Source organism: Spea bombifrons, chromosome 3 (genome assembly GCF_027358695.1).
Source record: "Spea bombifrons isolate aSpeBom1 chromosome 3, aSpeBom1.2.pri, whole genome shotgun sequence".
In the NCBI taxonomy this organism is placed as follows: domain Eukaryota; kingdom Metazoa; phylum Chordata; class Amphibia; order Anura; family Pelobatidae; genus Spea; species Spea bombifrons.
The window spans coordinates 48,214,702-48,240,035 of NC_071089.1; the positions used below are offsets into that span (position 1 = coordinate 48,214,702).

Here is a 25,334-nt window from a genome sequence, read left to right on the forward strand (position 1 = left end):
CTAGATACAGCAAAAAGTTTAGGATGGGACAAATTACCAGTGTGCAGGATATATTGGGTTCTGTGCAAAAACAGAGATTAGATTTAGTGCCTTTTATTTAGATTTCGAGGGAGCTATTAAGGAAACCTAGGCAAGTTTCTCACATTTAGGGATCATTCTATAGTTTGGATTCAGCTTCTTAGGAGTGTTATTAAATAATTCTAAGTTAAATTATATAAGCTATATATACGCATATATGTTCCATTTTCCTTATGAATTTTGTAGCCAGGCTCTGCACGTTTTTGATATTCATAGCTTTCTTTTTAAAAATAGACGTCCAGATTTGCATTACACAGTCAAGGATGGATCTTACTGTTCAGTTTCACTAAGGCAGTGCCCCTTTTATACATGACAATATCTGATCCTCCCTTACTGCGACTGACTGATATTGACGTTTATTGTCGACAATTATTACCAAGTCCTCCTCATTTAATGATTTACCCAATGCAACCCTTTTTAAGGTAACAATAGAAATGTTTTTTTTCCACAAAATGCATACATTTTCAACTTTAAATCTTATCTGCCAGTTGGCCGCCTAATTCTCCAATTAGGCTAAATTTACTTTGCAGTCTGGATTAACCTAATTTTGTGTCACCTGCAAACACAGAGACAAAGCTTTCAAAGCTTCTTGCAAGAAGATTAGTAAACAAATGAAAATAGGGTGACCAGACAGTCCTCGGATTAAGGACACTGCCCCCGGACAAATTATGTCCCCGGATGCAAGGCCGGAATAACATTCACTTCCGCAGGGGCACTGCTGCTTACCTGTGCGTTGTTCATACACACTGTGTGAGCAGGGTCTCTTGTTCCGGCCTTGGCGAAACAGGAACCCAGCGGAGTCAAGTGATTGTATTTCATGTTACATGATGCTGCTCTGTTCCTGCTTCCCATGGGCGGCACAAGAGAAGTTGCTTGCACAGTGTAAGAAACACAGAGGGAAGCAGCGGCCCCTGCAGAAGCAAGCGGCACCGAGATCCGCAGTTCAGGTAAGGAGGTGGCGGAGGGTATATGAACGAGTATGCGTGATTGAGGGAATAGCATGGATGTGTAGGTGGGGGGCACAGGGAGGATATTTAAGGCTAGGATACCATAGGCAGGCTGTTTGGGGCAAAGATGGGAAGTTCTAGGATTCCAATCTGGGTGTTGGGCAGGTCCTGCGGATGCAATCTGGGTGCCAGGGCTGACATGATACTAAAGGGGGGGGCAATAGGCAAGGCTGCGGGAGCATTAATTCACAAGGTGGTGCTGGCTAGTCAGATATACATCCCCCATAGTGCAGGGCATTATTTTATCTGGGCTGGCGGCATCAATACACAAGGGGGCAGCTGGGGCCATCACATAAATCAATACTAAAGGGAGGGGCAGGCTCAGGGGCATAAATACACATAGTGATGTCTGGGGCTGATCAGAAGGGGGCAAAAACACAAAAGGGGGATCAACGACAAAGCAGAACGGAGATGTCACGGATCTGGATAGTCCGACCGACTTCCTCCGCTGACTTGTGCTCCCTTGGCACAACACACTCTTTGCCCATTTTCGCAGACTCGTGTCTGAGTGTCGGTGTGGCAGAGCCTGTCCTGGTGTTTGGGTGTCGGTGTGGCAGAGCCTGTCCTGGTGTGTGTGTGTTTGGGAGTCGGTGTAGCAGAGCCTGTCCTGGTGTGTGTCTGGGTGTCGGTATGGCAGAAACTGTCCTGGTGTGTGTCTGGGTGTCGGTGTGCCAGAGCCTGTCCTGGTGTGTGTCTGGGTATCAGTCTGGTAGAGCCTGTCCTGTTGTGTGTTTGGGCATCAGTGTGGCAGAGCCTGTCCTGGTGTATGTGTGTATGGGGGGGGTGTTGGTGTGACAGATCCTCTCCTGGTGTTTGTGTTTAGGTGTCGGTGTGGCAGAGCCTGTCCTGGTGTGTTTGGGTGATGGTGTGGCAGAGTCCGTCCTGGTGTGTGCGTTTGGTCATCTGTTTCCCGGCACTTTACTTACTGTAGGAATAAATTGAACTATAAAATATTTACTTATCCAGAGATAAAACACCCTCCTGAATTTGAAGTCACTTCAGAGGACAAAACTTTCTAGGCACAGAAATCAGTGAGAGAAAAAGTAAAGATTTAAAGGATTAGTGGCTCTAAATTGTGGCTTTAGGCATCTCGTGTACTGATGTACTCCCAATCCCATCACATAAGATTCTATCCTATATTATCTGCCTAGCACTGATGTCATCGTTACCCAGTACACATGGATGGCGAGGAGTTAAGATTCTGTCTATTTTATTTATTTCCATAAAAAGGCCCAAAATCCTCAGTACCAGGCCCATGATGCTCTTAATCCAGGCCTACCCAAAAGTTGTTTTGTTTAATCTTATGAACAAAATGAGGAGAAATAACATATATATATCATACAATCATTCCATAAACACATACCAAATACACTGGATGCATAGTTTGAAGAAAAAATGCTTATAAATATTTTTTCACTATTTGCCAACTTAAAAAAAAGTCCCCGGATTTCATTTAAAAAATCTGGTTACCTTAAAGTAAACAGAAGCTGACCTAGGACAAAACCTCACTCTAACCTATCTGGTGCTTCAGGGTGATATACCCAGCCGCATGTTATGTGAGCAGCATAAAGTAGAGTGTGTCCTTGCATATCCAGCTGTTGGCCTCACTGATGTCCACCAGGCATCCGACATGAACAAGGGGTCACAGGGGTCACACCGGGCCCCCTAGAGGCACATGCGCTGTGGCCACCTAGCGCCTACCCTTGCGGACTAATCGCTGACGTTAGTGCATGGTCCCGCTGATCTTGTGGGTAGGGTGACCACAATGCATTGTCGCGGAATCAGTGGCCTCCCCAATTGAGACAGCGTCTTATTTTTTTTTGACACGGAGGGAGAGAGGGGCGCCAAGTGATCGCTCATGAAATTGTTTTAGCAACTGCTTGGTGTCCCTCTTCGCCTCGCACTTCCACCACAGGACATCTGTACAGTGAGTGAACTGCAATGGAGGGAGAAGGTAGATAGTGAGAAGGGAGGGAGAAGGGGTAGATAGTGAGAAGGGAGGGAGTGGAGGTAGATAGTGAGAAGGGGTAGATAGAAGGGAGGGAGAGGAGATAGACAGTGAGAATGGAGGGAGAGGGGGTAGACAGTGAGAAGGGAGGGAGAGGTGGTAGACAGTGAGAAGGGAGGGAGAGGCGGTAGACAGTGAGAAGGGGATGCTAGTGAGAAGGGGTAGAGAAGGTAGATGGTGTGAAGGGAGTGATAGTGAGAAGAGGGAGAGGGTAGATAGTGAGAAGAGGGAGAGGGGTAGATATTGAGAAGGGAGGGAGAGGGGATAGATAGTGAGAAGGGGTAGATAGAAGGGAGGGAGAGGGGGTAGACAGAAAGGAGGGAGAGAGGATAGACAGTGAGAAGGGAGGAAGAGAGGGTAGATAGTGAGAAGGGAGGGAGAGGGGTAGATAGTGAGAAGGGGGTAGATAGTGAGAAGGGAGAGGGGGTAGATAGTGAGAAGGGAGAGGGGGTAGATAGTGAGAAGGGAGGAGAGAAGGTAGCTAGTGAGAAGGGAGGAGAGGGGGTAGATAGTGAGAAGGGAAGGAGAGGGGGAAGATAGTGAGAAGGGGACAGAGGGTGAGATAGTGAGAAGGGAGTGAGAAGAGAGTGAGAAGGGGTAGATAGTGAGAAGGAGTAGAGGGGTTGATAGTTAGACAAGAGGGGGTAGATCGTGAGAAAGGGTGTAGTAAGAATATTTAAATTAATAAAGAGTGAGAATGAGTGAGATAATGAATTATGTGGATGAATTGTATGAATGAGTAAGAACATGAATTAATGTGTGTATGAATTATGTAAATGAGTGAGAACATGAATTAATGTGTGGATGAATTATGTGAATGAGTGAGACAATGAAAGAATTAATGTATGGATGAATTGTGTGAATGAGTGAGAGAATGAAATAATTAATGTATGGATGAATTGTCTGAATGGGTGAGAGTATGAATTAATGTATGGATGCATTATGTGAATGAGTGAGAGTATGAATTAATGTATGGATGAATTGACTGAATGAGTAAGAGAATTAATTAATTTGTGAGAGTGCATTAATGAATATGTGTAAATGATTTGTGTGAGTGAGAGAATAATTGTGTGAATGAAGTATGTGTATGAAAGTGTGAACTAGTGAGCAACTGTAAAAGTGTTTGTGTGTATCATAGATGTATAATTTATTTGTGGAAAGGCAAGGATTGCACAAGCAGGGGGTTTGAGCCTTGGGGACCAAGATGGCACAGGCCTGGTTGTTTGGGACCGAATTAACTCATGCTGGGCTGTTTGGGAACAAAGATGGCAAGTCCTATGTGTGTTATCTGAGTGCTGGTCAGGTTCTATGCCAGGGCTGGCTCTGGGGTGTGCAACCTGTGATCTATGCCTGTAATTTTGAGGATGTTATCTATACCTTTAATGCTAAGTTTTTATGTGAATTCCGATTGATGTTTTCATACATTATTTATGTATACCTGCAAATACAGGGTTTGTATGTCTTATTCAGTTGATCTATACATGCAAGTGCTGTTTTATGTGTTGTTTATTTGATTTGTACCTGAACTACAGGGAGTAAGTAAAAGATCGGTATGGTTTAGTAAATGAGGCGACAAAGGGGCTTGGGGATGATTACAGAGGAGAGGACCTATCAATTTGCAGTCAGTGTGGCAAATATTGTTTTTGGTGTGGGAGAGGAGGGAGTGATGGCCCAAGGAAATGCTTGGCAGGCGAGCTTCCATTTTAATGGCCATTGGAGTGAAACTAAAAACCTCCATTTGTCTATATAAGCACAGGTGTTTGGGATAGTGCGCAGGTAACTTTTTTCGGTGTTTGTTCTATGTATTTTGGGCTGATGAATACTATAGCCGTTGCTGCCGCCCAAGAATGATGGGAGTTTGAGCGCAGGGCTTTCTTTTGTGTGTTTATGTCTCAAGGAAATGCTTGCATAGACAATATTTTCAGTATAAAATGTATTGGCAGCAGGGTCTAATATTTATATATATTGGCAGCAGGGTCTAATATTTATATATTTTGTCAGAAGGGTCTAATATTTATATATATATGTGACAGAATGACCTGTCATACAAGGCCCCAAGATACCAGCACTGGAGGTGCCCGCAAACCCTATAGAAGAGCTTTCTCCAGGTCAGAGTGCAGCTGGCCTCTGCCCTCCCTCATCAGACGTCCCTCCACCAGAGGATGGTACAAAACCAGCACCTTTGGACATGTATCCCATACAGGTGGATGAGACTGTGGTTGCCACCTGTGGTCCCCACATTGTTGGGCAGCTGGCTCGGATCCCCAACCCTGGATTGAAGGGGCCCCTGCCACCCTATCATTTGTTGAATTGTTTTGGGGAGTACCAATTTGTGGCTGGCAGTGGTGGTCCAGATATACAGACTGACTTCGGCGTCAAACAGTGTGGCATCTTATCAGACGTCAGTCTCCCCCAGAAAAAGGAGATATGTGATGGAGTGTGTGGCGGAACTGTCCATCACTGGGGCCCCTGTAGAGGACTGAAAGCAAGCCTGCTACCCACAGATTATGGACCCTGTCTCCCTGCCCTGGCGAGTGGGACTGTTGTCCTCATCTGGGACCCGAACTCCCCAGTCTCTAAGTGCACCCCCGCACTGGTTAGTGGGATGCCCCCTGCATCCACAACTCTAGGAGTGACGGAGCTGTGCTCTCCGACTGAACTGGATGCAGACCCGGTTGGGGTCTGGCCCCAGTTCAGTCTTCTTTTTAAAAGGGGAGATATGTGACAGAATGACCAGTCATACAAGGCCCCAAGGTACTCAGAGATGGCTCCAGCATGGCTGTCAAACAAAGATAGCACAGGCAGGAACTCCATTGTTTAATTAATCCCATCAATAGGATTGCTGCCAGGGGATCAAAAGGTTGGGTTGTCTACATGTTAATTTATGTTAATTAAGTTCTGTGGATATATGAGTCTATGTTTTACAACAATAAACTGTTCATTCCTGCTGTACTCAATTCAAGGTAGTTGTGTCTACTTATTTGGTACACATAGCAGGGTTCCAAGGTGTGCATGCTGGCTGGTGCTGGAAGTGATTCTGGGGACAACAGGAGGATACATGTGGGTGATCTCTGGGAGTTACTACAGCTCTCTTGGTGAACCTGTTACAATATATATTGTCAGCAGGATCTAATATTTATATATATTGTCAGAAGGGTCTAATATTTATATATATATTGTCAGCAGGGGCTAATATTACAGTATGAAAACTAACTGCCAGTTAAACTGTTATTTTGGAATCATACTTTAATCACAGTCTTTACTTCAAAGAGATAAATACATATTATGTAGTTAAAAATGCATGTCTAACGCATATATATATATATATATATATATATATATATATATATATACATACTCTCAGTTCTCTATGTCTCCGAGACACTGCTCTCTCCTGGATTAACTCGTATCTTTCCAACAGATCCTTCTCTGGGTCTTTTGCTGGTGACTCCTCCTCTTCAATGCCTCTGTCTGTTGGAGTGCCTCAGGGTTCTGTCCTGGGTCATCTACACTTCCTCACTTGGAAAACTTATCGACAGCTTTGGCTTCAAATACCACCTCCATGCAGATGACACACAAATCTATCTTTCCAACCCCAATCTCTCTGCATCTGTCCTCTCTCAGATCAGCAGCTGTCTAACTGGCATCTCTTCCTGGATGGCCCCACCACCTCAAAATAAATATGTCTAAAACCAAACTCCTTCTAATCCCTCCCTCTAACTCTATTCCCCCTTCTGACCTTTCCATCACTGTCGACGGTACCACTATCTCTCCTTCACCACAAGTCCGCTGCCTCGGAGTGACTCTTGACTCAAACTTATCTTTAATCTCTCACATCAAATCACTCTCTAAATCCTGCCACAACCAAGTGCGCAACATTTCAGAATTTGTCCGTTCCTGACTGCCAGCACCGCTAAACTAATCCACTTGTAATCTCCAGTCTAGACTACTGTAACAACCTACTTACTGGCCTCCCTCTCTCCCGACTATCCCCCTCCAGTCTGTCCTCAATGCCTCTGCCAGACTTATCTATCTCACCCGACGCTCTGCATCTGCCGCACCTCTCTGTGAGTCCCTCCACTGGCTCCCCATCCATAGCAGAATTCAAATTACTCTCAAATTACTCATTCTATCCTACAAAGCTCTCACTAACGCCGCTCCCCCTACCTATCCTCCCTCATCAGCCAATATACTCCAGCCCGCCCTCTAAGATCCAACAATGACCTGCTCCTCGCATCTTCACTTATCACCTCCTCCCACGCCTGCCTACAGGACTTCTCTCGCGCAGCACCAACCCTCTGGAACTCTCTTCCCCGTGCTGTCCGACTCTCACCAACTGTACCCTCCTTTAAACGCTCACTAACAACTTTTTTCTTCAGGGAAGCCTACCACTGAGGTAATTATCAAAACTTCCCTCTCACCCACTTACAACCCTTATCTCGCCCCACATTAACGTAATTCACCACCATGCAGTCCTCAACTCCTGTTTCTTACCCCTTATCCATCTAGATTGTACGTTCCTGCAGGAACAGGGCCCCTTATTCCTCTTGTATCTGTATGTCAATTGTTGTATTGTACCTGTCATTATCTGTAACCTTTTCACCTTGTACAGCGCTGCGGAATCTGTCGGTGCTTTAGAAATAAAGAATAATAATAATAATACACACCTGTGTGTGTAATCTCATGCACTTCATAGTGTGTCCCCGAATTGAAGAAATAAAATGTGGTCACCCTACTTGTGGGTGTTCCCACTGACCTCGGTGGGCCTTACCTCAGAGGTCACGGAACACCCCCTCATTTAAGGTGGAAATGGGCGGCATGTGAGGTATGTTCAGAGGATTTAAGTGTTGACCTGAAAACTCGAGAAGCGCCGCTTCTCCCAGAGTCTCTGGGCAAAACTGGAGAGTTCCCAGGTATGCTAGATAACAATAAATTGCCAATGAATAAAAGAACAAGAAAAATTACAGACTTTGTTCTTATATTAAAAGCATAGACACATATAAAGTGACCATTCAGTGGCATTGTCCTATATCTAGCCCATCTTTATGCCTGTCTCTTGCATCTTTAAACGCCTTCACTGTATTAAGCGATACCATCTCAAGTGGAAGACTATTCTATGCAGCCACCACGCCTTCAATAATAGAATATTTCCTAGTATTACTTTTAAACTTTTACCCCTCTAGCTTAAGACTATGTCATCTTGTTTTCGTAGTATTTCTTCTTTCTATTTCTTTAATAAACTTTATCATGTCCCCCTGTCACGTCTTTTTTCCAGGCTATATATGATAACATTCTTTATCCTTCCCTGATAAGTTTTATCTTGCAATCCATGAACCATTTTAATAGCCCTTCTCTGAACTTTCTCTATCTCTATTCTTCTGGAAGTATGGTACTGTACACAATACACTAATAGAATCCCACCAATAGGTCTCACCAGTGCTCTTTACAACGGCATGGAGATAAAGTCTCCAGTTATGTATTCAATTTCTTAGGATAGGTCTAATCAGTGATCTATAAAGTGAATGGAATCAATGGAAGTTATCTTTTCTTTGCTTTCTCTTTAGAGTCTATGTTTGTTCACGCCAACTGGAACAAAGGATGGACGCTCACAATTAATTCCTGCTGGACCAGTGGAATATGGAACTACCATATCTGCACATGTAGCCAAAACCAGAAATACTCTGTTAGTAGAAGATATTTTGGGGGTAATTTTTTTGTTTGTTTTCCAAAGTAAATTTGTTTTGTGTTTAATGTTTTACACATGTATTTTAGTGTTTTACATGGCTTATGATTATATCTCATTTAATAGTTTTAGTAATGTACTTGAGGAGAATGATTACAACTGTAAAGACAAAGTCGCAAGAAGACATGTAGCTTGGCACATACTTTTGATCTGTCGAATGTATATATAAAAAAACACAGTGGAAAATTAAACAAAACCTTGCTCTGAAGCTTATAATCTACATTCATGTAAAAAACAACATACAGCTTCTTTGAATTCTATGTTTTACATATGAGGACATAATAACAATCATCTGTTCGTTAGCATGTGAAAAAAATAGGTAAATACAACCTCAGATGAACACCACATTTCATATTACACTAGCATTTGACTCTACAATCCATTGGTATGCAGAGGAGTTTATGGTCAACTTAATAAATACAATTCCCAGTGTCATGTGGCAGCAAAACAAGCCCAGAGCATCACCCTTCCACCAGTGTGCTTGACAGTTGGTATGAGGTATTTGTGCTGATATGCTGTGTTTGGTTTTCTCCAAACATGATGCTCTGCATTGTGGCCAAACCTCTCCAGCTTGGTCCTGTCTATCCAAAGGACATTGTTCCAGAAGTCTTTCAGTTTCCACAGATGCAACACTGCAAACCTAAGCCGTGCTTTTTAGAAAGAAGAGGCTTTCTCATGGCGACCCTTCCAAACAAACCATACTTGTTCAGTCTTTTTCTAATTGTCATGAACGTTAACATTTCACATGCAAACAGAGGTCTGTAGAGTCTGAAATGTAACTCTTTTTTTTTTAAATCACTCTTGCAAGACTCACCAATACAAGCAATTACACTTTACAATGTCGCGCTTTCATCGCCACTTAAAACATGCTTCCTTTTTGTCAGCACAGTCGTGCATATTAAAAATAACCAACACATTGAATTGAATTCCCATGAGGCTCAGCCAGACATACTACTTCCATGATGCTGGCTGAGCATCATGGGAAGTGCAGCAACAGTAAAGCTGCAGATGCTAGCTGTGAACTAAAATTCCCATGATTCTCAGCCAGCCAGGTGTCCACCATAATGCTGAGCATCATTGGAAGAGTAGTCCACAGCAGAAGAGATTTTTTTTAAATTAAAAAAGGCTAATGTTACCCTCTTACAGGGTTATTCTTTTAGGGAATGTGTGATGAATAAAGCACAAATACAAGTGTATAGAAAAATGGATATTTATATTGAATTAGGTCACTGTCACAGCTTCGTTCTGAGTCTCCTGACCCAGGACCCTTCTGTTCACTGTGTTCTCCTTTCTTAGACTCTTCTTTTCTCAGACTCTTCTGACTATTGCAGCCCCTAACTAGTCATCCCAGAATTCCTTGTACCTCCCAGAAAGTGGTTCACCTGACCACTCTTTCCAGAGATTTCCTGTATGACCCAGTTACGGAGGTGACAGACAGTCTATGCAAAAATACACAGTTATGTTAAAATACATCGGCTTCAGTTGTCTGACCCCCTGTCAGGTATTCACTTCGGTTGGAGCCTTTGTTCCAAACTCTTTGTAATGCGTTATTAATGACCTTACATTGTAAAACCAGATATCGCACCTTACAGAAACCCAAGTCTTCCTCAAAACATTATGTATAAAATGTAATGTCCCATTTGAAAGGCACCCTTCATTTCTTACAACCAGCAAACTGCTAAAGTTCAGCTTTTATAGAGATGGCCACACTTGCTGATGATGATGAAATAATCAAGGGCTCTTGATTAGCAGCACCTGTCTGCTATTGTCAGGACCCGGGCCAGCATAATCAGGACCCGGGTAGGAGCCCAATTGCAGGGGATATCTGAGGCTCTGTCTACTCCGAGATGCATATTGACAGACAGGTAAGTACAGACAAGAGATAATATACAGTGGTATAAAGCATATACAGGATACAGTTAATCGCAACACATGGACTGGAAAGTCTTGCTGGACAAGCCTGGAACTGGAGACCCACTGGCAGGGCACACAGCAGGAAGCCCACTGGCAGGGCACACGGCAGGAACCCCACTGGCAGGGCTGTCAGGTTTGCTTGCATAGCGCAGGAAGCAGATGAAAAAGTCCAGGCAACAGTATACAGGGGCAAATCCAAATAGAGAAGTAAGGGTCACGGTCCAAAGGTCAAGGCAGGCAGCTATATATCAGAAATGGGGTCACAGGCCAAAGGTCGAGGCAGGCAGCCCACTGGCAGGGCACATGGCAGGAAGCCCACTGGCTTGGAAGCCCTAAGGCAGGGCACACGGCTTGGAAGCCCTAAGGCAGGGCAAGCGGCTTGGAAGCCCTAAGGCAGGGCACACGGCTTGGAAGCTCTCAGGCAGGGCACACGGCTTGGAAGCACTCAGGCAGGACACAAGGCTTGGAAGGTAGGTAAGTCTGGGACACGCCGGGGTCTGGTACACAAATCGGGATCGAGAACGTAACCAAGGTCATACACAGGAAATCAGAACGGAAGTAAACGGAAATTTAGCTGCAAATTTTATTAACTATATGCTACCGTACAATAAATAAATACTTTAAAACAGGTTAAAGGATATAATGGAATATTTAAAATGATAAAATGAATAAAATATTTTACATAAAATTACAATAGATACATAAAACCAGTCTTTGGGACGTTCATGCAAGTAAAATGTTCCACATATAAGGCACCAAAGTCTCTTTGCGTTCATGGAACCATTACAATCCTTTAAAAAGTGTGTGTACGTACCACTTAAAATCATCTTAGTAGTGGAGGCTCCTCCATAGGAGCACATGTGCACGTGAACCCCCAAGCCCAAAAGGAAAAAGAAATTTGCAAAATTCATCAAAAATCCATTTTAATCTAAATTAAATAGAAACAATGTTTTTTATAATACACTTATTATTTCTATTTAATTTACAAGAAAGAGCTCTATACAAGAAAGAGCTATGAACAGACAGCCTGTTCATAGTTCTTTCTTCTATCGCACTGCTACAGCGCACATGCGATAGAAGAAAGACCCTATTTGCTCAATTGCTGCTGGCTGAGCAGCCCATTTGACAGTAAAGGCTGTGTGAATGGGGGAGGAGCTCCCAGCTGTCAGCTCCCAGCCCGGAGTCTCCCCGCCCTTCCCAGTGACTGACTCTAGCGGGGAGGCGGGGCTAACAACTTTCTGCTTCTCAGTCCCTTCCTGCAGTCACACTGATTGGCGCCGCCCCTTACTTAAAGTGTCCACACTGCTTAGCAACTCATCTAACAGTATAAAATTCATATTTGGGCTGCTGAAAGTTAGTGGAGGTGGGGGTTAATTTAGGGGCAGTTATGGTTAAAGGGGTGTTTAGGGTTAATTTAGGGCAGTTATGGTTGATGGGATCTTTAGGGATAATTTAGGGACAGTTATGGTTGATGGGGTCTTTAGGGATAATTTAGGGGCAGTTATGGTTGATGGGGTCTTTAGGGTTAATTTAGGGGCAGTTACGGTTGATGGGGTCTTTAGGGTTAATTTAGGGGCAGTTACGGTTGATGGGGTGTGTAGGGTTAATTTAGGGGCAGTTATGGTTGATGGGGTCTTTAGGGATAATTTAGGAACAGTTATGGTTGTACAAAATGTACATATTGTGAACCCCCATTGGAATTACCCACCAGCCGCCACTGCATCTAAAGACTAATGGAAGGGTGTATATATTCTTTATTAAGCAATAAAATATTCCTCGTCTTCCAAATTGCTTCTTTTACACAATTTATCATAATCCATAAAACACAGGACTGGTCAACTGTGGGACAGGTAAAAAGGCCATATAAAACAACTGTATAGCTTAAAAACCGAAGGCCACAAATCAATTTTAAAAGTGGGCATGTCAGGGTCCACTTTTTCGCTGCCTGAACCATGGCTTTTTCTAGGTGTGTGGTATATCAGTTTGCTTCCACTAGTGGCCGCCCTCTGGATTACTCAGAACTCAAGGATCAGATGTACCTTATTACCTGAGTTGAGCCCTAATCATAACATCCAGCTGCGCCTTGTTTCCCGGATTGAATCCTGGCTACTTCATCCAGCTCTGCCCTTCAGTCAGGGCCTTTGTATTGATGCTGTGGCTTTGTACCTGTACCTGGTTATCTGCTTTGTGTCCTTATCAAGTGGACTCCCTGCTTTTGTGTCCTTATCAAGTGGACTCTGTGCCCTTCCAAGTGGGCTCCCTGCCTTTCGTGCCCTTCCAAGTGGGCTCCTTGCCAAAAGACTTATTTATTTATCCTGCCATACGTCCGGTGTCTTGCTAACAGACTGTATAACCGTTATTTGCTTGTCCTGTCATAATACATACAATACATTGCATTACCTAGATTTCTGCTTGTGGTGTCTTTGTATAATCATGCATCGTGGGTTACAGACCGAACCCCAGGTATCCCCTGCACATGGGCTCCTACCTGACCTGATTACCTGAGTCCTGACAGGGCCAGCCTTTTCCCATATGTCCTGTGAATAAAAGCAGTTCCAAATTATATGCAACACTGTCTTATCTTGGGTACACTGATCTCTTGGGCACTTAGCGGTGGCACCAAGATCTCTCCTGTGGTGAAATTGCCTAGTTGGCAGACATTCGTTCACTACCTGCCATGCAAGATCTCTCTGAGAGTTGGCGAGAAAGTGGCGACACACATTCTGCCAAACTCTTCTGGACTCTATGAGAGAGTATTGTGCCACTTGTTCAGTTGGTTCCTTTGATAATATAGCAGCAGTCCATTTCTTTGGATTAGATCATATATCCGGGCTAAAATCTTGGAGGTGATAAGATTGTCTTTTTAGCTTTGGCGGATTTAAAAGCACAGGAGAGTTAAGAGACAGTGAGTAAAATTTATATTTCCTAACAATATGACCAGCCCCTTTGAGTAAAAAAGAAGCAAAGGTACATTATATATAAAATATGTTTCACATTAGGGATCCCCCTACCACCGTTCATGTTTTGTTTGCATGCTTTCTCTCTTTTAAGTTTCTCACTTCTGGAGTTCCCAAAAAACATAAAACAAACACGCATAAGTTTCTTTGCATACAAGTCAGAAGGGGGAAACACCGCTCCTAAATTCATCATTATTGGTAAGACTATTGCCTTGATGATTAAAATTCTCCCTTCCATTGTCAGCTTTCTGGTTTGCCATAATTCTATTTTGCGGTTTAATTTTTCTAAAACAATATCCCATGATCTCTTGCCATTATTTGTGTAATCAAAAAACACTCCCAGAATTTTAATACTGTCACCTTGGGTCTCGACAGCAGGTGTCTGACTGGCATCCCAATCACCAATAGTAAAACAGTGACATTTGTTAAGATTCAGCTTAAAACCAGAGGCACATGTAAAATACTCAGTTGTTCTAATAGCTCTTTTCATGTAGCCCAGAGCCTTCACCTGTACCTCTGCCCCCCCATCCGTGATGGGGACACCATTGGGTTCAATGGCACAGACAAAAAGAAGGGGTGAAAGCGGACATCCCAGCTTCACCCCAGATTTAAGAGAGCTAAAAAGTAATTGATTACAATTTTGCTAAAAGACAACTTATATAAAACATTTAGATGCTGAATAAAATCATGTGGGAATGAAATTTTCTTTAAAACTATGAAGAGATATTTATACAAGATCAAAAGCTTTTTTTAAATCAAGAGATAAAATGGCCAGTTTTTGTTTACGGTCTTTCTGATAACAGATCAGATCACGTATTACATTTAGGTGTTCCCAAATAGCACGTCCTGGGATACCACAGATCTGATCTGGGTGAATAACCTTATCTATGACAGCTTTTGTTCTGCTAGCTAAAATCTTTGTCATAATTTTATAGTCTGTGTTCAGTAGGGTCATAGGCCTCCAGTTATCTAATTTTGATCTATCACCCTTCTTAAAATCTAGAGTAATGATGCCTCTTCTCCAGGAAGAGGGTAACTCCTGGGCATTAAAAGCTTCTATAAAAATATTAAAAAGATCATCCTTTAAAAGTTCCCAAAAACATGTATAAAATTCGAAAGGGATTCCATCTGCTCCTGGAGACTTTCAAACAGAAAAGCTTTTAATTGCATCATGCCATTCGGTTAATGACAGCTTTCTGCGTAAACCTGCTTGATAATCAGATCCTAAAACATTAGTTATGGCCCCCAGAGTATCTTTTTAAAAGGAACAATCTACCGTATTTGCTCGATTATAAGACGACCCTGATTATAAGACGACCCCCCAAAATCAAAATATTAATTTAGGAAAAAAAACAAAAAGCCTGAATATAAGACTACCACCCTATAGGAAAAAAGTTTTACTAGTAAATAGTAATTCATGTAAACTAATTTTCATATTTAATAAAAGCTATGATTGAGAAAAATATATTTTTTATTTCCTTTTATTTGCCAACCTGCCCCCCCCAGTTATGCACATCTGCCCCCAGGATTGCCACTCTGCCCCCAGAAATGCCTTATACCCCCCTATTTGCCACTCTGCCCCATGATGTGCCTTTTAACCCTCTATATGCCACTCTGCCTCCAGAAATGTCTTATACCCTCCTATATGCCACTGTGCCCCATGATATGCCTTTTAACCCCCTATATGCCCCTCTGCCCCATGATATGCCTTATACCCCTATATGCCACTCTGGCATATAGGGGTTAAAAGGCATATCATGGGGCAGAGGGGCATATAGGGGGTTAAAAGGCATATCAGAAATGTCTTATACCCTCCTATATGCCACTGTGCCCCATGATATGCCTTTTAACCCCCTATATGCCCCTCTGCCCCATGATATGCCTTATACCCCTATATGCCACTCTATTTCCTTTATATCTTTATATATTTTCCCAATTAATCCTCACAAAATTAAGTAAAGTGATGGAAAATCTCCTCCAAGTTTATCAATTCAGGTGTCCTGATTTCAGAAATACCTAATTTATATAGAATTTCCATACTCTCCCAGCACTTATAGGGAACATACTATAAGGTGTACAGTATTCATAGAATTTTGACATTAGTTATGATGGGATTGCAACTAAAAGAGAATAAAAACCTAAAAAAGATGTTGCGGAACACAACTTGGGTCATTGTTTAGCTGTGGCCCCTACAGTATAGAAGGAAATGTAAGCTATATTGCAAAAATGTGATTTTTAGTGTAGTTTTTTAATCTTTTTTTTCACTAATAATTATTATGTGTTATATTCTCATGAACAAAATGATTTATAATTTGTGCAGGTTCATCAAATGTGGAAAAGGAGAATTAAGGTTTTACAAACATATGGTAAAAATGAAAAAAAAAGGTCCTTTTTTTAAAAAAACAGAAGGGTTAAATATATCTATGAGTGAACATACAAGATCTTATAAAGAAGAATTTAAACATACAAATACATAATTCAATCCGTAACAGGATTTTTGTTTCTTTGTGAGACGTCATGTTTAACAGTTGAGCAGGCTTGTTCTGCCCTCACAATGTGTTTATGGTACAAGGTTTGGCGGACAGTGAACAATTTCTCAGTAAGAACCCAGAAAGCAGAGGCACCATTCAGACTCTTACTGAGAATCTTTATTATTTTTTTTGTAAAATACTACAAAAATACAGAATTAAGAAAATATATTATATTTTAGAAATATTAGAAATAATATTAGAAATTTATTTGCACACATTCTCCAAATACAAATTCATACAAAACAGTAACAGGCATACAATATGACTATTTAATCATGAGCTTATAGGAAAAAGCGGCATAGCTAATATTTCACTGTCAGGAAAATAGTACAAAAACCAAAACATGAATCAGTGAAAGCATATACTAATGATTTTACAACAATAACTGTCTTCTTCCATACTGGCCTTAGAAAGATAAGTCTGTAAGTAAAGGGGGGAATGACCTGGAGCACCAAGTTAACATAAACATGCTACAATAACTAAGTTCACCACTAGATGGTAGTGTAAGGCATCAACCAAATATAATACTAAATAAAATCATACATATAGATATCAGAAGTTATTAAATTTGTAAAATAAAACAGTGTATTCTTCTTTGCATAGTTAAAAGCGTAAGAATTATATATATATATACGATGTAAAAAAGTATTGCAGAGTATGCGGTGATACCTTTTTTATTGGACTAACATAATATTTAAAAGACAAGCTTTCGAGAGTTATCCTCCCTTCATCAGGTCCGAAGCAATACTGATCAACATGATAGAGGTTAGAACTTAAAACAAGTGAAGGTATTAGAGAAGGGTAGGGGGGGTGAGTGGGGTGTCATAAATAATAGGTCTGGAGGTGAGAAATGCAGAGAGAGAGGTAGAGAGATAACCAAGGGATAGAACAAATAAACCTAGAGAAAACCAATAACCATAGTAAAACATCAAAGATAATAACAGCAATTAGACACACATTGGACGTTTAGATGAAGTTCAAATGAAGTTCTGGTAGTGTGTAAGGAAACCAGAATCCACATCAAGTCCCTCTTTTATTGTGTTATCATTTTCATCTCAAATGTTTTTCTTTCCTGAGAGTCTCTGAAATTTCCTTTAAGTACTTTAATTTTTAGGTTTTGGATGGAGTGATTATTCTGTGTGAAATGATGTCCTACCCGGGTGCAATATTTTTCTTCCTCATGGTTTTTGATTAAGCTTCGGTGCAGGTTCATTCTAATGAATGAACCTGCATCGAAGCCCCATCAAAAACCATTATGTTATTATTATGTTAGTCCAATAAAAAAGGTATCACCGCATACTCTGCAATACTGTTTTTTGACATTGTGTCTACTGGACTAATACGGCTTCACCCATTTACATATACATATATATATATATATATATATATATATATATATATATATATACACACACATACCTCCTTCCCCAACATTTTAGTTGTCTAACCCCATTTACCCTTGTTGTGGACCTGGCTATAGACAGGGCCAGGGTACATAATTGGGTTTGTATGTAGCCCAAGAAGTTTTGGGTCACTTGGTTAGTATTAATAGCAAGTTATTGTGGTACTGTTCTCAGTCTCAATCATTTTTCATACACATTGTGTATTATATTAATCTGCAGTTATATTAAAAAGAATGAATCATCATGGCACTAACGCAAAAATGTCAAAAAAGTATTAGACTTGCACATTTGGATTCATATCAATTTTGTAAGTTCATACGAATGTCCAGAAACAAGGAATAAAACAAACAAAAACAAAGGAGGAAACTTTGAATTTTGTTGTTTTTTTCTCTCATACTCTTTCACATAATCTTCCAGTCTCTCCAAACCTTTTCCGACTACCACTTCAGTGTCTCCTCTTCTTGTTGTTCACTTCTTGTTCAGCTCCGCTTCTTGGTTTTCTCTGCCTCTTGTTATTCCCTGGCTCTCCTCTGCTCTCGCCCATCCTCTGCCTTATACTGGCCTCTTTCGTATACTTCCGAAAGAGGAGAAGAACAAGGAGAGGAGCTGCAGAGACACAGAGACAGTTGTTGGATAAAGTTGGTAGACACTGGGAGAGAGTGTGAGTGAGAGCAAGATGTTGGGGTAAATACCAAGTATGTATATTTGTAATTAATATGTGCTTGATTAAGTTTATGTGTGTATATATGTATGTACGATAGCTGCAATCCACTGAGGGGGGAAGTAACAGGAAAGACAGCTGAAAGAAGATATCACACCCACATACTATTTAGGGAAGGAAGGAAATGCATCACCTGGAGAAAGGCATGGGAAACAAGTCAATAAAATCACACGGTGGGGTCTTGGGAACACAGGACGGGGACCTCATTTGCACATCAATAGAGAAATCCCTTAAAAAGACATAGTAGAAACACACACAGAAAGACTAGATTAGTGAGTCTCACCCTTGGCACATCACCCACACAACCTACACACTTAGCAGCAGATATTAGATAGATGGAATGTTTGTGATTGGTATGATTGATTGTCATCTGTATATCACTGTAACTCAACTGGTTTTGTCTTTGCATTAATCTTGGCAGATTCTAAATAAAGATCTCTCTCTGGTAAGAATCTTGGGTTGGCTGTTTTATTGTAATATCAGGTAGAAAACCTTAGTAGAACTAGACATATATAATATTTGGAAAGGGGATACGGTTATATGTTAGTTCTTGGAGGAGGTAACAAGGGTATTACATTTATCATTAATACACAACGCAGAACGGATTATTCTCCACGAGTATCAATTGGTGGTATTGGTTTGATTGAGAAGTATATACAATACAAGATAGTGTGAATGAGTGGGTTTCAACATTTTCATTTCTGAATCGAAAAAGCCCTTCCGAATTTCGTCTGAACAGAAAGGGCAGGAAACTAAGTTTGTTGGCTGAAAATGCATACAAAAATGAAATAATTTTTGCTCTATGTCCTCCAGTCTAAAAATGATAGTAAATTTTAACAATTAATGTTTTATTGCAACTTGTGTTTATATAATGGTCTCTTACAATCATTTTATTTTAGGATGAGAGGTTTCCCAAAGGTACTGGACTGGACTCAGGGACTCGCATCCAGTCTGTTCTTTGTTTACCCATTGTTACAGCAATTGGAGATCTGATTGCTATACTGGAACTTCATCGACACTGGGGAAAGGAAGCCTTCCGCCTTGGTCACCTGCAGGTTAGCTCCCATTTAAGTCATAGCGAAAAATACTTATGCATAAAAGACGTGCAACATCATTGTGCTTGTCCTATAATCCATAATTTAATAAATCAAATATAAGTGGGTGATTATAAATCTGAAAATGATTTTGCCAATGTTTATAGAGTATCTTTTGTTCATATATCCATGCATAACAACTGTGGAAAATATATTCATCTTTCTAATTTTGATTTATAGTGCATGGAGGGAGCTAGAGGCATTAACTTGATTTTGGTAATGCATGGCATACCTATAAATTTTGATTAAATAAATTACCATATTGCTGGATTAGAAGACGTTTTATATTCAAAGTCGTCTTATAATCAGACCTCAAATAGAGGTCTGACTACAAGACTAAGATCCAGACCCCCCGCAGTGCTGCAGGGGACCCGGATCCTCCTCTCTCGCAGCTGTTGGATGTCTGCACGATGTGCGCAGACAACCTCCGCTGCTGTCGGTGCTTCTATGACTAAGCGCCGGCGTGACATGACCTTCCACTGCTCAGTCATAGAAGCCCCAGCGGAAGTGCTGGCAGCAGCGGAGGTTGTCTGCGCGCATTGCACAGACGTCCACCGGCTGCAAGAGAAGAAGATCCCCCGGAGTGGTGCAAGAGTTTCTGGCAGCCAGTGAACGCCTGTGCCTTGCACACAGACAACGTCCGCCGCTACCCTACTACCATCTATGATGGAGCACTGGTGTGACGTGGCCTTTCCGGTGCTCAGTCATAGAAGCCCCGACAGATGTCCGGGGTAGCTGCGGGTGTTGCGCTCAGATGTTCACCGGCTGCCCTCACTTGACACCAGGGAGTCTGGAGCACGGGGACGAGTCTAGGGATGCATCAGTACGTCGGGGGGCCTATAGGGATACACGGCAAATTGGGGGGGCAGAGTGGCATATCAGGTAGGCAGAGTGGCATATAGAGGGTATAAGGCATATCTTGGGGCGGAGTAGCAAGCCATGGGGCAGATGTGCATAACTGTGGGACATGTTGGCAAATAAAAGGAAATATTTTTTCAATCATAGTTTTTATAAACTTTTTTTTCTTAAAGGGTAGTCATTTTTTTTTCTAAATTAATATTAAAATTAAAAAAAACTAAAAGAAAAAGTGTGAAAACTATGAAATATAGAATCTGACTGCATATAAGATACATTAGGCCCATCTAGTCTCCCCATTTTTCCTGATGTAAAGACTCTCTGTAGTATTCTTTGGTCCGGCTCTAGCCAATCAGTTGATAGGAGGCATGGCTGCCACTTAGTAGTGTGTAGACACTTCCTAGTTTTAGAATAGTTAGAACTGTTTTAGTCAGCTGTTTTGTTAACATGCTGTATTGTATCTCTGCTTATATAAATAAACCAAAACCTGTTAATGTATACAAGTAGCAAGCAGTGCTAAACATTACAATCCCTTCAAGTATGTTTCTCGTCTCTGTCCTTTCATCCAAGCTATAACTATTGAGATTCATTAGTGTTTCCTGATATTTTTCTCTTGCAATCCATTTACTAGTAGCCACCTCTGAACTCTCTCCAATATGTCAATATCCTTCTAGAGATGAGGTCTTCAGAGCTGTACAGACAACTCTTTTCAGAATTTGACATGTTGATACTGGAGCAGTGTCGGAACTACCGGGGTCGCAGGGGTAGCGTCTGTGACCGGGCCCTGGAGTTCTGCCAGTCAGGGGGGCCCAAGGGGTGCCGAGCGGTTGCTGAAAACGACCGCTCGGCAACTCTTGGGCCCCCCTGACTGACAGAAATCCAGGATGCCTCCGCTCCCTGCCGCTGCTGCCGCAGCCGCCACTCCTACCGCAGCCGCCACCGCCGCCTGCCTCAGCGCTCTAGTGTTTTGTGAGCGTGAGGCGTTTGTCTCGGGTGCCGGCGCTGGGAGGGAGTGGGTAGATCGTGAGAAGGGGGTAGGGAGGGAGTGGGTAGATCGTGAGAAGGGGGGTAGGGAGGGAGTGGGTAGATCGTGAGAAGGGGGGTAGGGAGGGAGTGTGTAGATCGTGAGAAGGGGGGTAGGGAGGGAGTGGGTAGATCGTGAGAAGGGGGGGTAGGGAGGGAGAGGGTAGATCGTGAGAAGGGGGGGTAGGGAGGGAGAGGGTAGATCATGAGAAGGGGGGGTAGGGAGGGAGAGGGTAGATCGTGAGAAGGGGGGTAGGGAGGGAGAGGGTAGATCGTGAGAAGGGGGGGTAGGGAGGGAGAGGGTAGATCGTGAGAAAGGGATAGATGGGTTGGGGTGGGGGGGGCCCTTAACAGATTCTCGCACCGGGGCCCTGAGGTTTCTAGTTACGCCCCTGTACTGGAGCTTTTATACCAGTCACTACAAGATCCAATCAGTGACATATTCTTCTCTAGGCCAACTATATATATACAAAACAAAGAAATAAAGTGCTGCGCAAAATTTACAAACGACACCACAATATGTGCGGAAATTAAATAATACTTAAATTCATTAAAATGGATTCTTCAATAGGTTCCTCTGTTGAGAAGCCCATAGAGCCCCTTCTGGGGAATGGAGTTTCTTATATAAGAATTATTGATTCCTGTGCATGACCCGGCCTGGCTGACATTCCTGGTTCCTGTAAAATGACTACTGCCTGTTCCTGACTACGAATACCTCTCCATTCTTGCTCTTGGCGTGGATGACTACCTGGTCCAGTTCCTGATCTTGTCTCGTCTTACGTTTATGCTTTTGGATTCTGATATACTTGCCTTATATTTATTTAGTATTCCTGTCTCTGTTCTGATTCTTGGTACCCTGACACATGGCAACTGTCAGTGGGTGGGTTATATTAGGTAGCAAGTAAACATTTCATCCTCAAGCGTAAGGATTTGTGCGACTTTGACAAGGGCTAAATTGAGATGACTTGATCAGATCATCTCCAAAACAGCAGCTCTTGTGGAGCTTATCATCTGTTTTTTCTTTTATATACACAGTGGTTCCAAATGTTGAAAAATGGGCTTCAGAGATATTTGTGGGGGATCTTAAGGCGGAGCTCGCATAAACTGCTGAACACACAGTTGGGTAAAAGTTTGCAAATGTGTAGTGTTCAGGGCCGGCCTTAGGGGTGTGCGACCTGTGTGGCTGCACAGGGAGCCATGGCAACAGGGGCGCCTGCCCGGGACTTAAATTAAAACATCGGGTTTTTTTACTTTATTTAACATCCTCCATGTTAAATAAAGTTTTTGTTTAACTTTATTTAACATGGAGGATGTTAAATAAAGTTAAAACGACAAAAAAAACAATGTTTTAATATAAGTCCCGGACAGGGGCGCTGAGCTGTCGCTTGTGAAGTTTTCAGCAACCGCTCGGTGCCCCTCACTCTCCGTGTCATATTCCGGCGCTCAGTACTGTGAAGCGTGCACCGCGGCAGAGCGGGAAGACGGACACCTCCCGCTCCCACCGCAGGACTCAACAAAGTAAGTAAGGATAATGAGAAGTAGGGAGAGGGGAAGGCAGTGAGAAGGGGCAGAGGGGGGAGGCAGTGAGAAGGGGCGGGGTGGGAGGCAGTGAGATGGGGCAGAGGGGGGAAGGCAGTGAGAAGGGGCAGAGGTGGTAGATAGTGATAAAGGGGGAGAGGGGATAGATAGTGAGAGAGGAAAAATCTAGTCACAAAATTCCCCTTTCTTTTTTTGGGATGGGGGGTGCCAGAACACTTAAAACCGGCTCTGGTAGTGTTTATACCACAAAGTTTCTATGTTATGATGTGTCTTTTGAAAATTTGTTGGTTCATTCACAGAAGAATATTCCCTTCATTTCAGATTATTAGAAAATCCATGTGGTATTTTTTAGTCCAAATGAGAATTGTGCATTTGGCTTTTTTTGTTAATTCACACAATTGCCCAAAATGGGGAGGAACCAGAACAAATAAAAATGAAGCAGAGATCTCAAAATTGTTTGCATTTCCCTGCCTTTTTACTCTGTCACTCTCTCTCACGCCCTCTTGCACATCCAGACAAAGTAATTATTGAGAGTGAATTTATTTCCCTCATTTTGGCCTCTCTCAGCGTGGGATCAGTCACCCCACCATAGATAAACACCTTAAGAGTTTTGCGCCCACAGATAGCACTTAATCATAGGAATACAGACTAAAGGCTTTTCCGGTATTAAATAGTGCTTACCCAAAGTGCTCTATAATTTAAAGTGCAACATACATAATTACAGAAATTACAGACAATGGTCTCTCAAACCAACTACATAGAAGAGCATAAATCCCAACATTTCAAAATGTGAAAGAGGGACACTTTTTTAAAGAAATCTCACGGAACGCACCAATACAAGCAATTACACTTTAAAATGTCACGCTTGCCTCGCCACTTAAAACACGCTTCATTTTCAGCACATATGCATATTAAAAATAACCAACTCATTGATTTTAATTCCCATAAAGCTCAGTCAGACATACTACTTCCATGTTGCTGGCTGAGCGTCATGGGAAGTGCAGCAACAGTAAAGCTGCAAATGCTAGCTGTGAACTAAAAATTCCTATGATTCTCAGCCAACCAGGTGTCCACCATAATGCTGGCTGAGCATCATTGGAAGAGCAGTCCACAGCAGCAGAGATTTTTTTTATTAAAAAAGGCTAATGTTAGCCTCCTCCCAGGACCCCTACACACTGCCTTTACACACACCTGCCCATAAACACACATATACACATGCACTGCCTTTACACACACATATACACATACACTGCCTTTACACACACACATTCACTGCCTTTACACACACATACACATTCACTGCCCTTACACACACTAGCCCATAAACACACATATACACATACACTGCCTTTACACACACATATACACTGCCTTTACACACACATATACACATACACTGCCCTGACACACACCTTCCCATAAACACACATATACACATACACTGCCCTTACACACACACATATACACATACACTGCCCTTACACACACATACACTGCCTTTACACACACATACACATATACTGCCCTGACACACACCTGCTCATAAACACACATACACATACACTGCCCTTACACACACACATACACGTACACTGCTCTTACACGCGCACATATACATGTACACTGCCCTTACACACACACACACATATACACATACACTGCCCTTACACTCACACATATACACATATACTGCCCTTATACACACACATATACACTGCCCTTACACACACACATACATGTACACTGCCCTCACACACACACACTTATACACTGCCCAACACACACACATACATGTATACTGCACACACCAGCTACCAAATAACTATACTGCTCTTACACACACCGACCCATACACATAAACAAGCTTACAAACTCGTACACACACACATACACTGCCCTTACACCCCTTTCTCCCCATCTCTTACCTCTTCCTCCATCCTTCTTTCTCCAGCCTCCATCCTGTGGTGGGAGTGCAATGTCTGTCACTTCAGATTTACTGCTCCCTCATCACTACCTGCCGGCTATTGCTGTAGAGCACAGGGATGACATCATATCCCTGCGCTCTGCAGTATTTGCCGGCAGTAGTGATTAGGTAGCAGTAAAGCGAGGTCTGAAGTGACAGACCTAGTGCTCCCTAATGTTGAGCCGACTAGAGGGAGATCATGAGCTCCCAACTAGTCTGCAAGCTGCAGCTGCTGATTGGGCGACTGTGCGCCCCCCGCAGCTGCACCTGAGGTGAGTGCAGATCTCGCCTCAGCCTTCCTGGATAGGATGGCAGGACAGAGACCCAAAATCGGGACTGTCCTGCCTAAATCGGGACAGTTGGGGGGCATGGATGAGTTATAGTTTATAAGCACAGGTTACTTGAACAAATTATAAGTAAACATAAGTAACATGATTGAATAATTTTAACAAAAATAAAAATCATAATGTATCAATAAATTAAGCTATAATATGAGTT

General features: G+C 42.3%; 1 protein-coding gene across 1 annotated transcript in view; it reads left to right on the forward strand.

Annotated features, from left to right (window-relative positions):
- The window catches only part of PDE10A (phosphodiesterase 10A), a 258,873-nt gene that overhangs the window by 121,840 nt on the left and 111,699 nt on the right, over positions 1 to 25,334 (forward strand). Inside the window, exons 6-7 of the mRNA XM_053461389.1 lie at positions 8,658 to 8,798; positions 19,262 to 19,417. Of these exons, the coding sequence (XP_053317364.1) occupies positions 8,658 to 8,798; positions 19,262 to 19,417 (297 nt within the window). The remainder of the gene's footprint in view (positions 1 to 8,657; positions 8,799 to 19,261; positions 19,418 to 25,334) is intronic.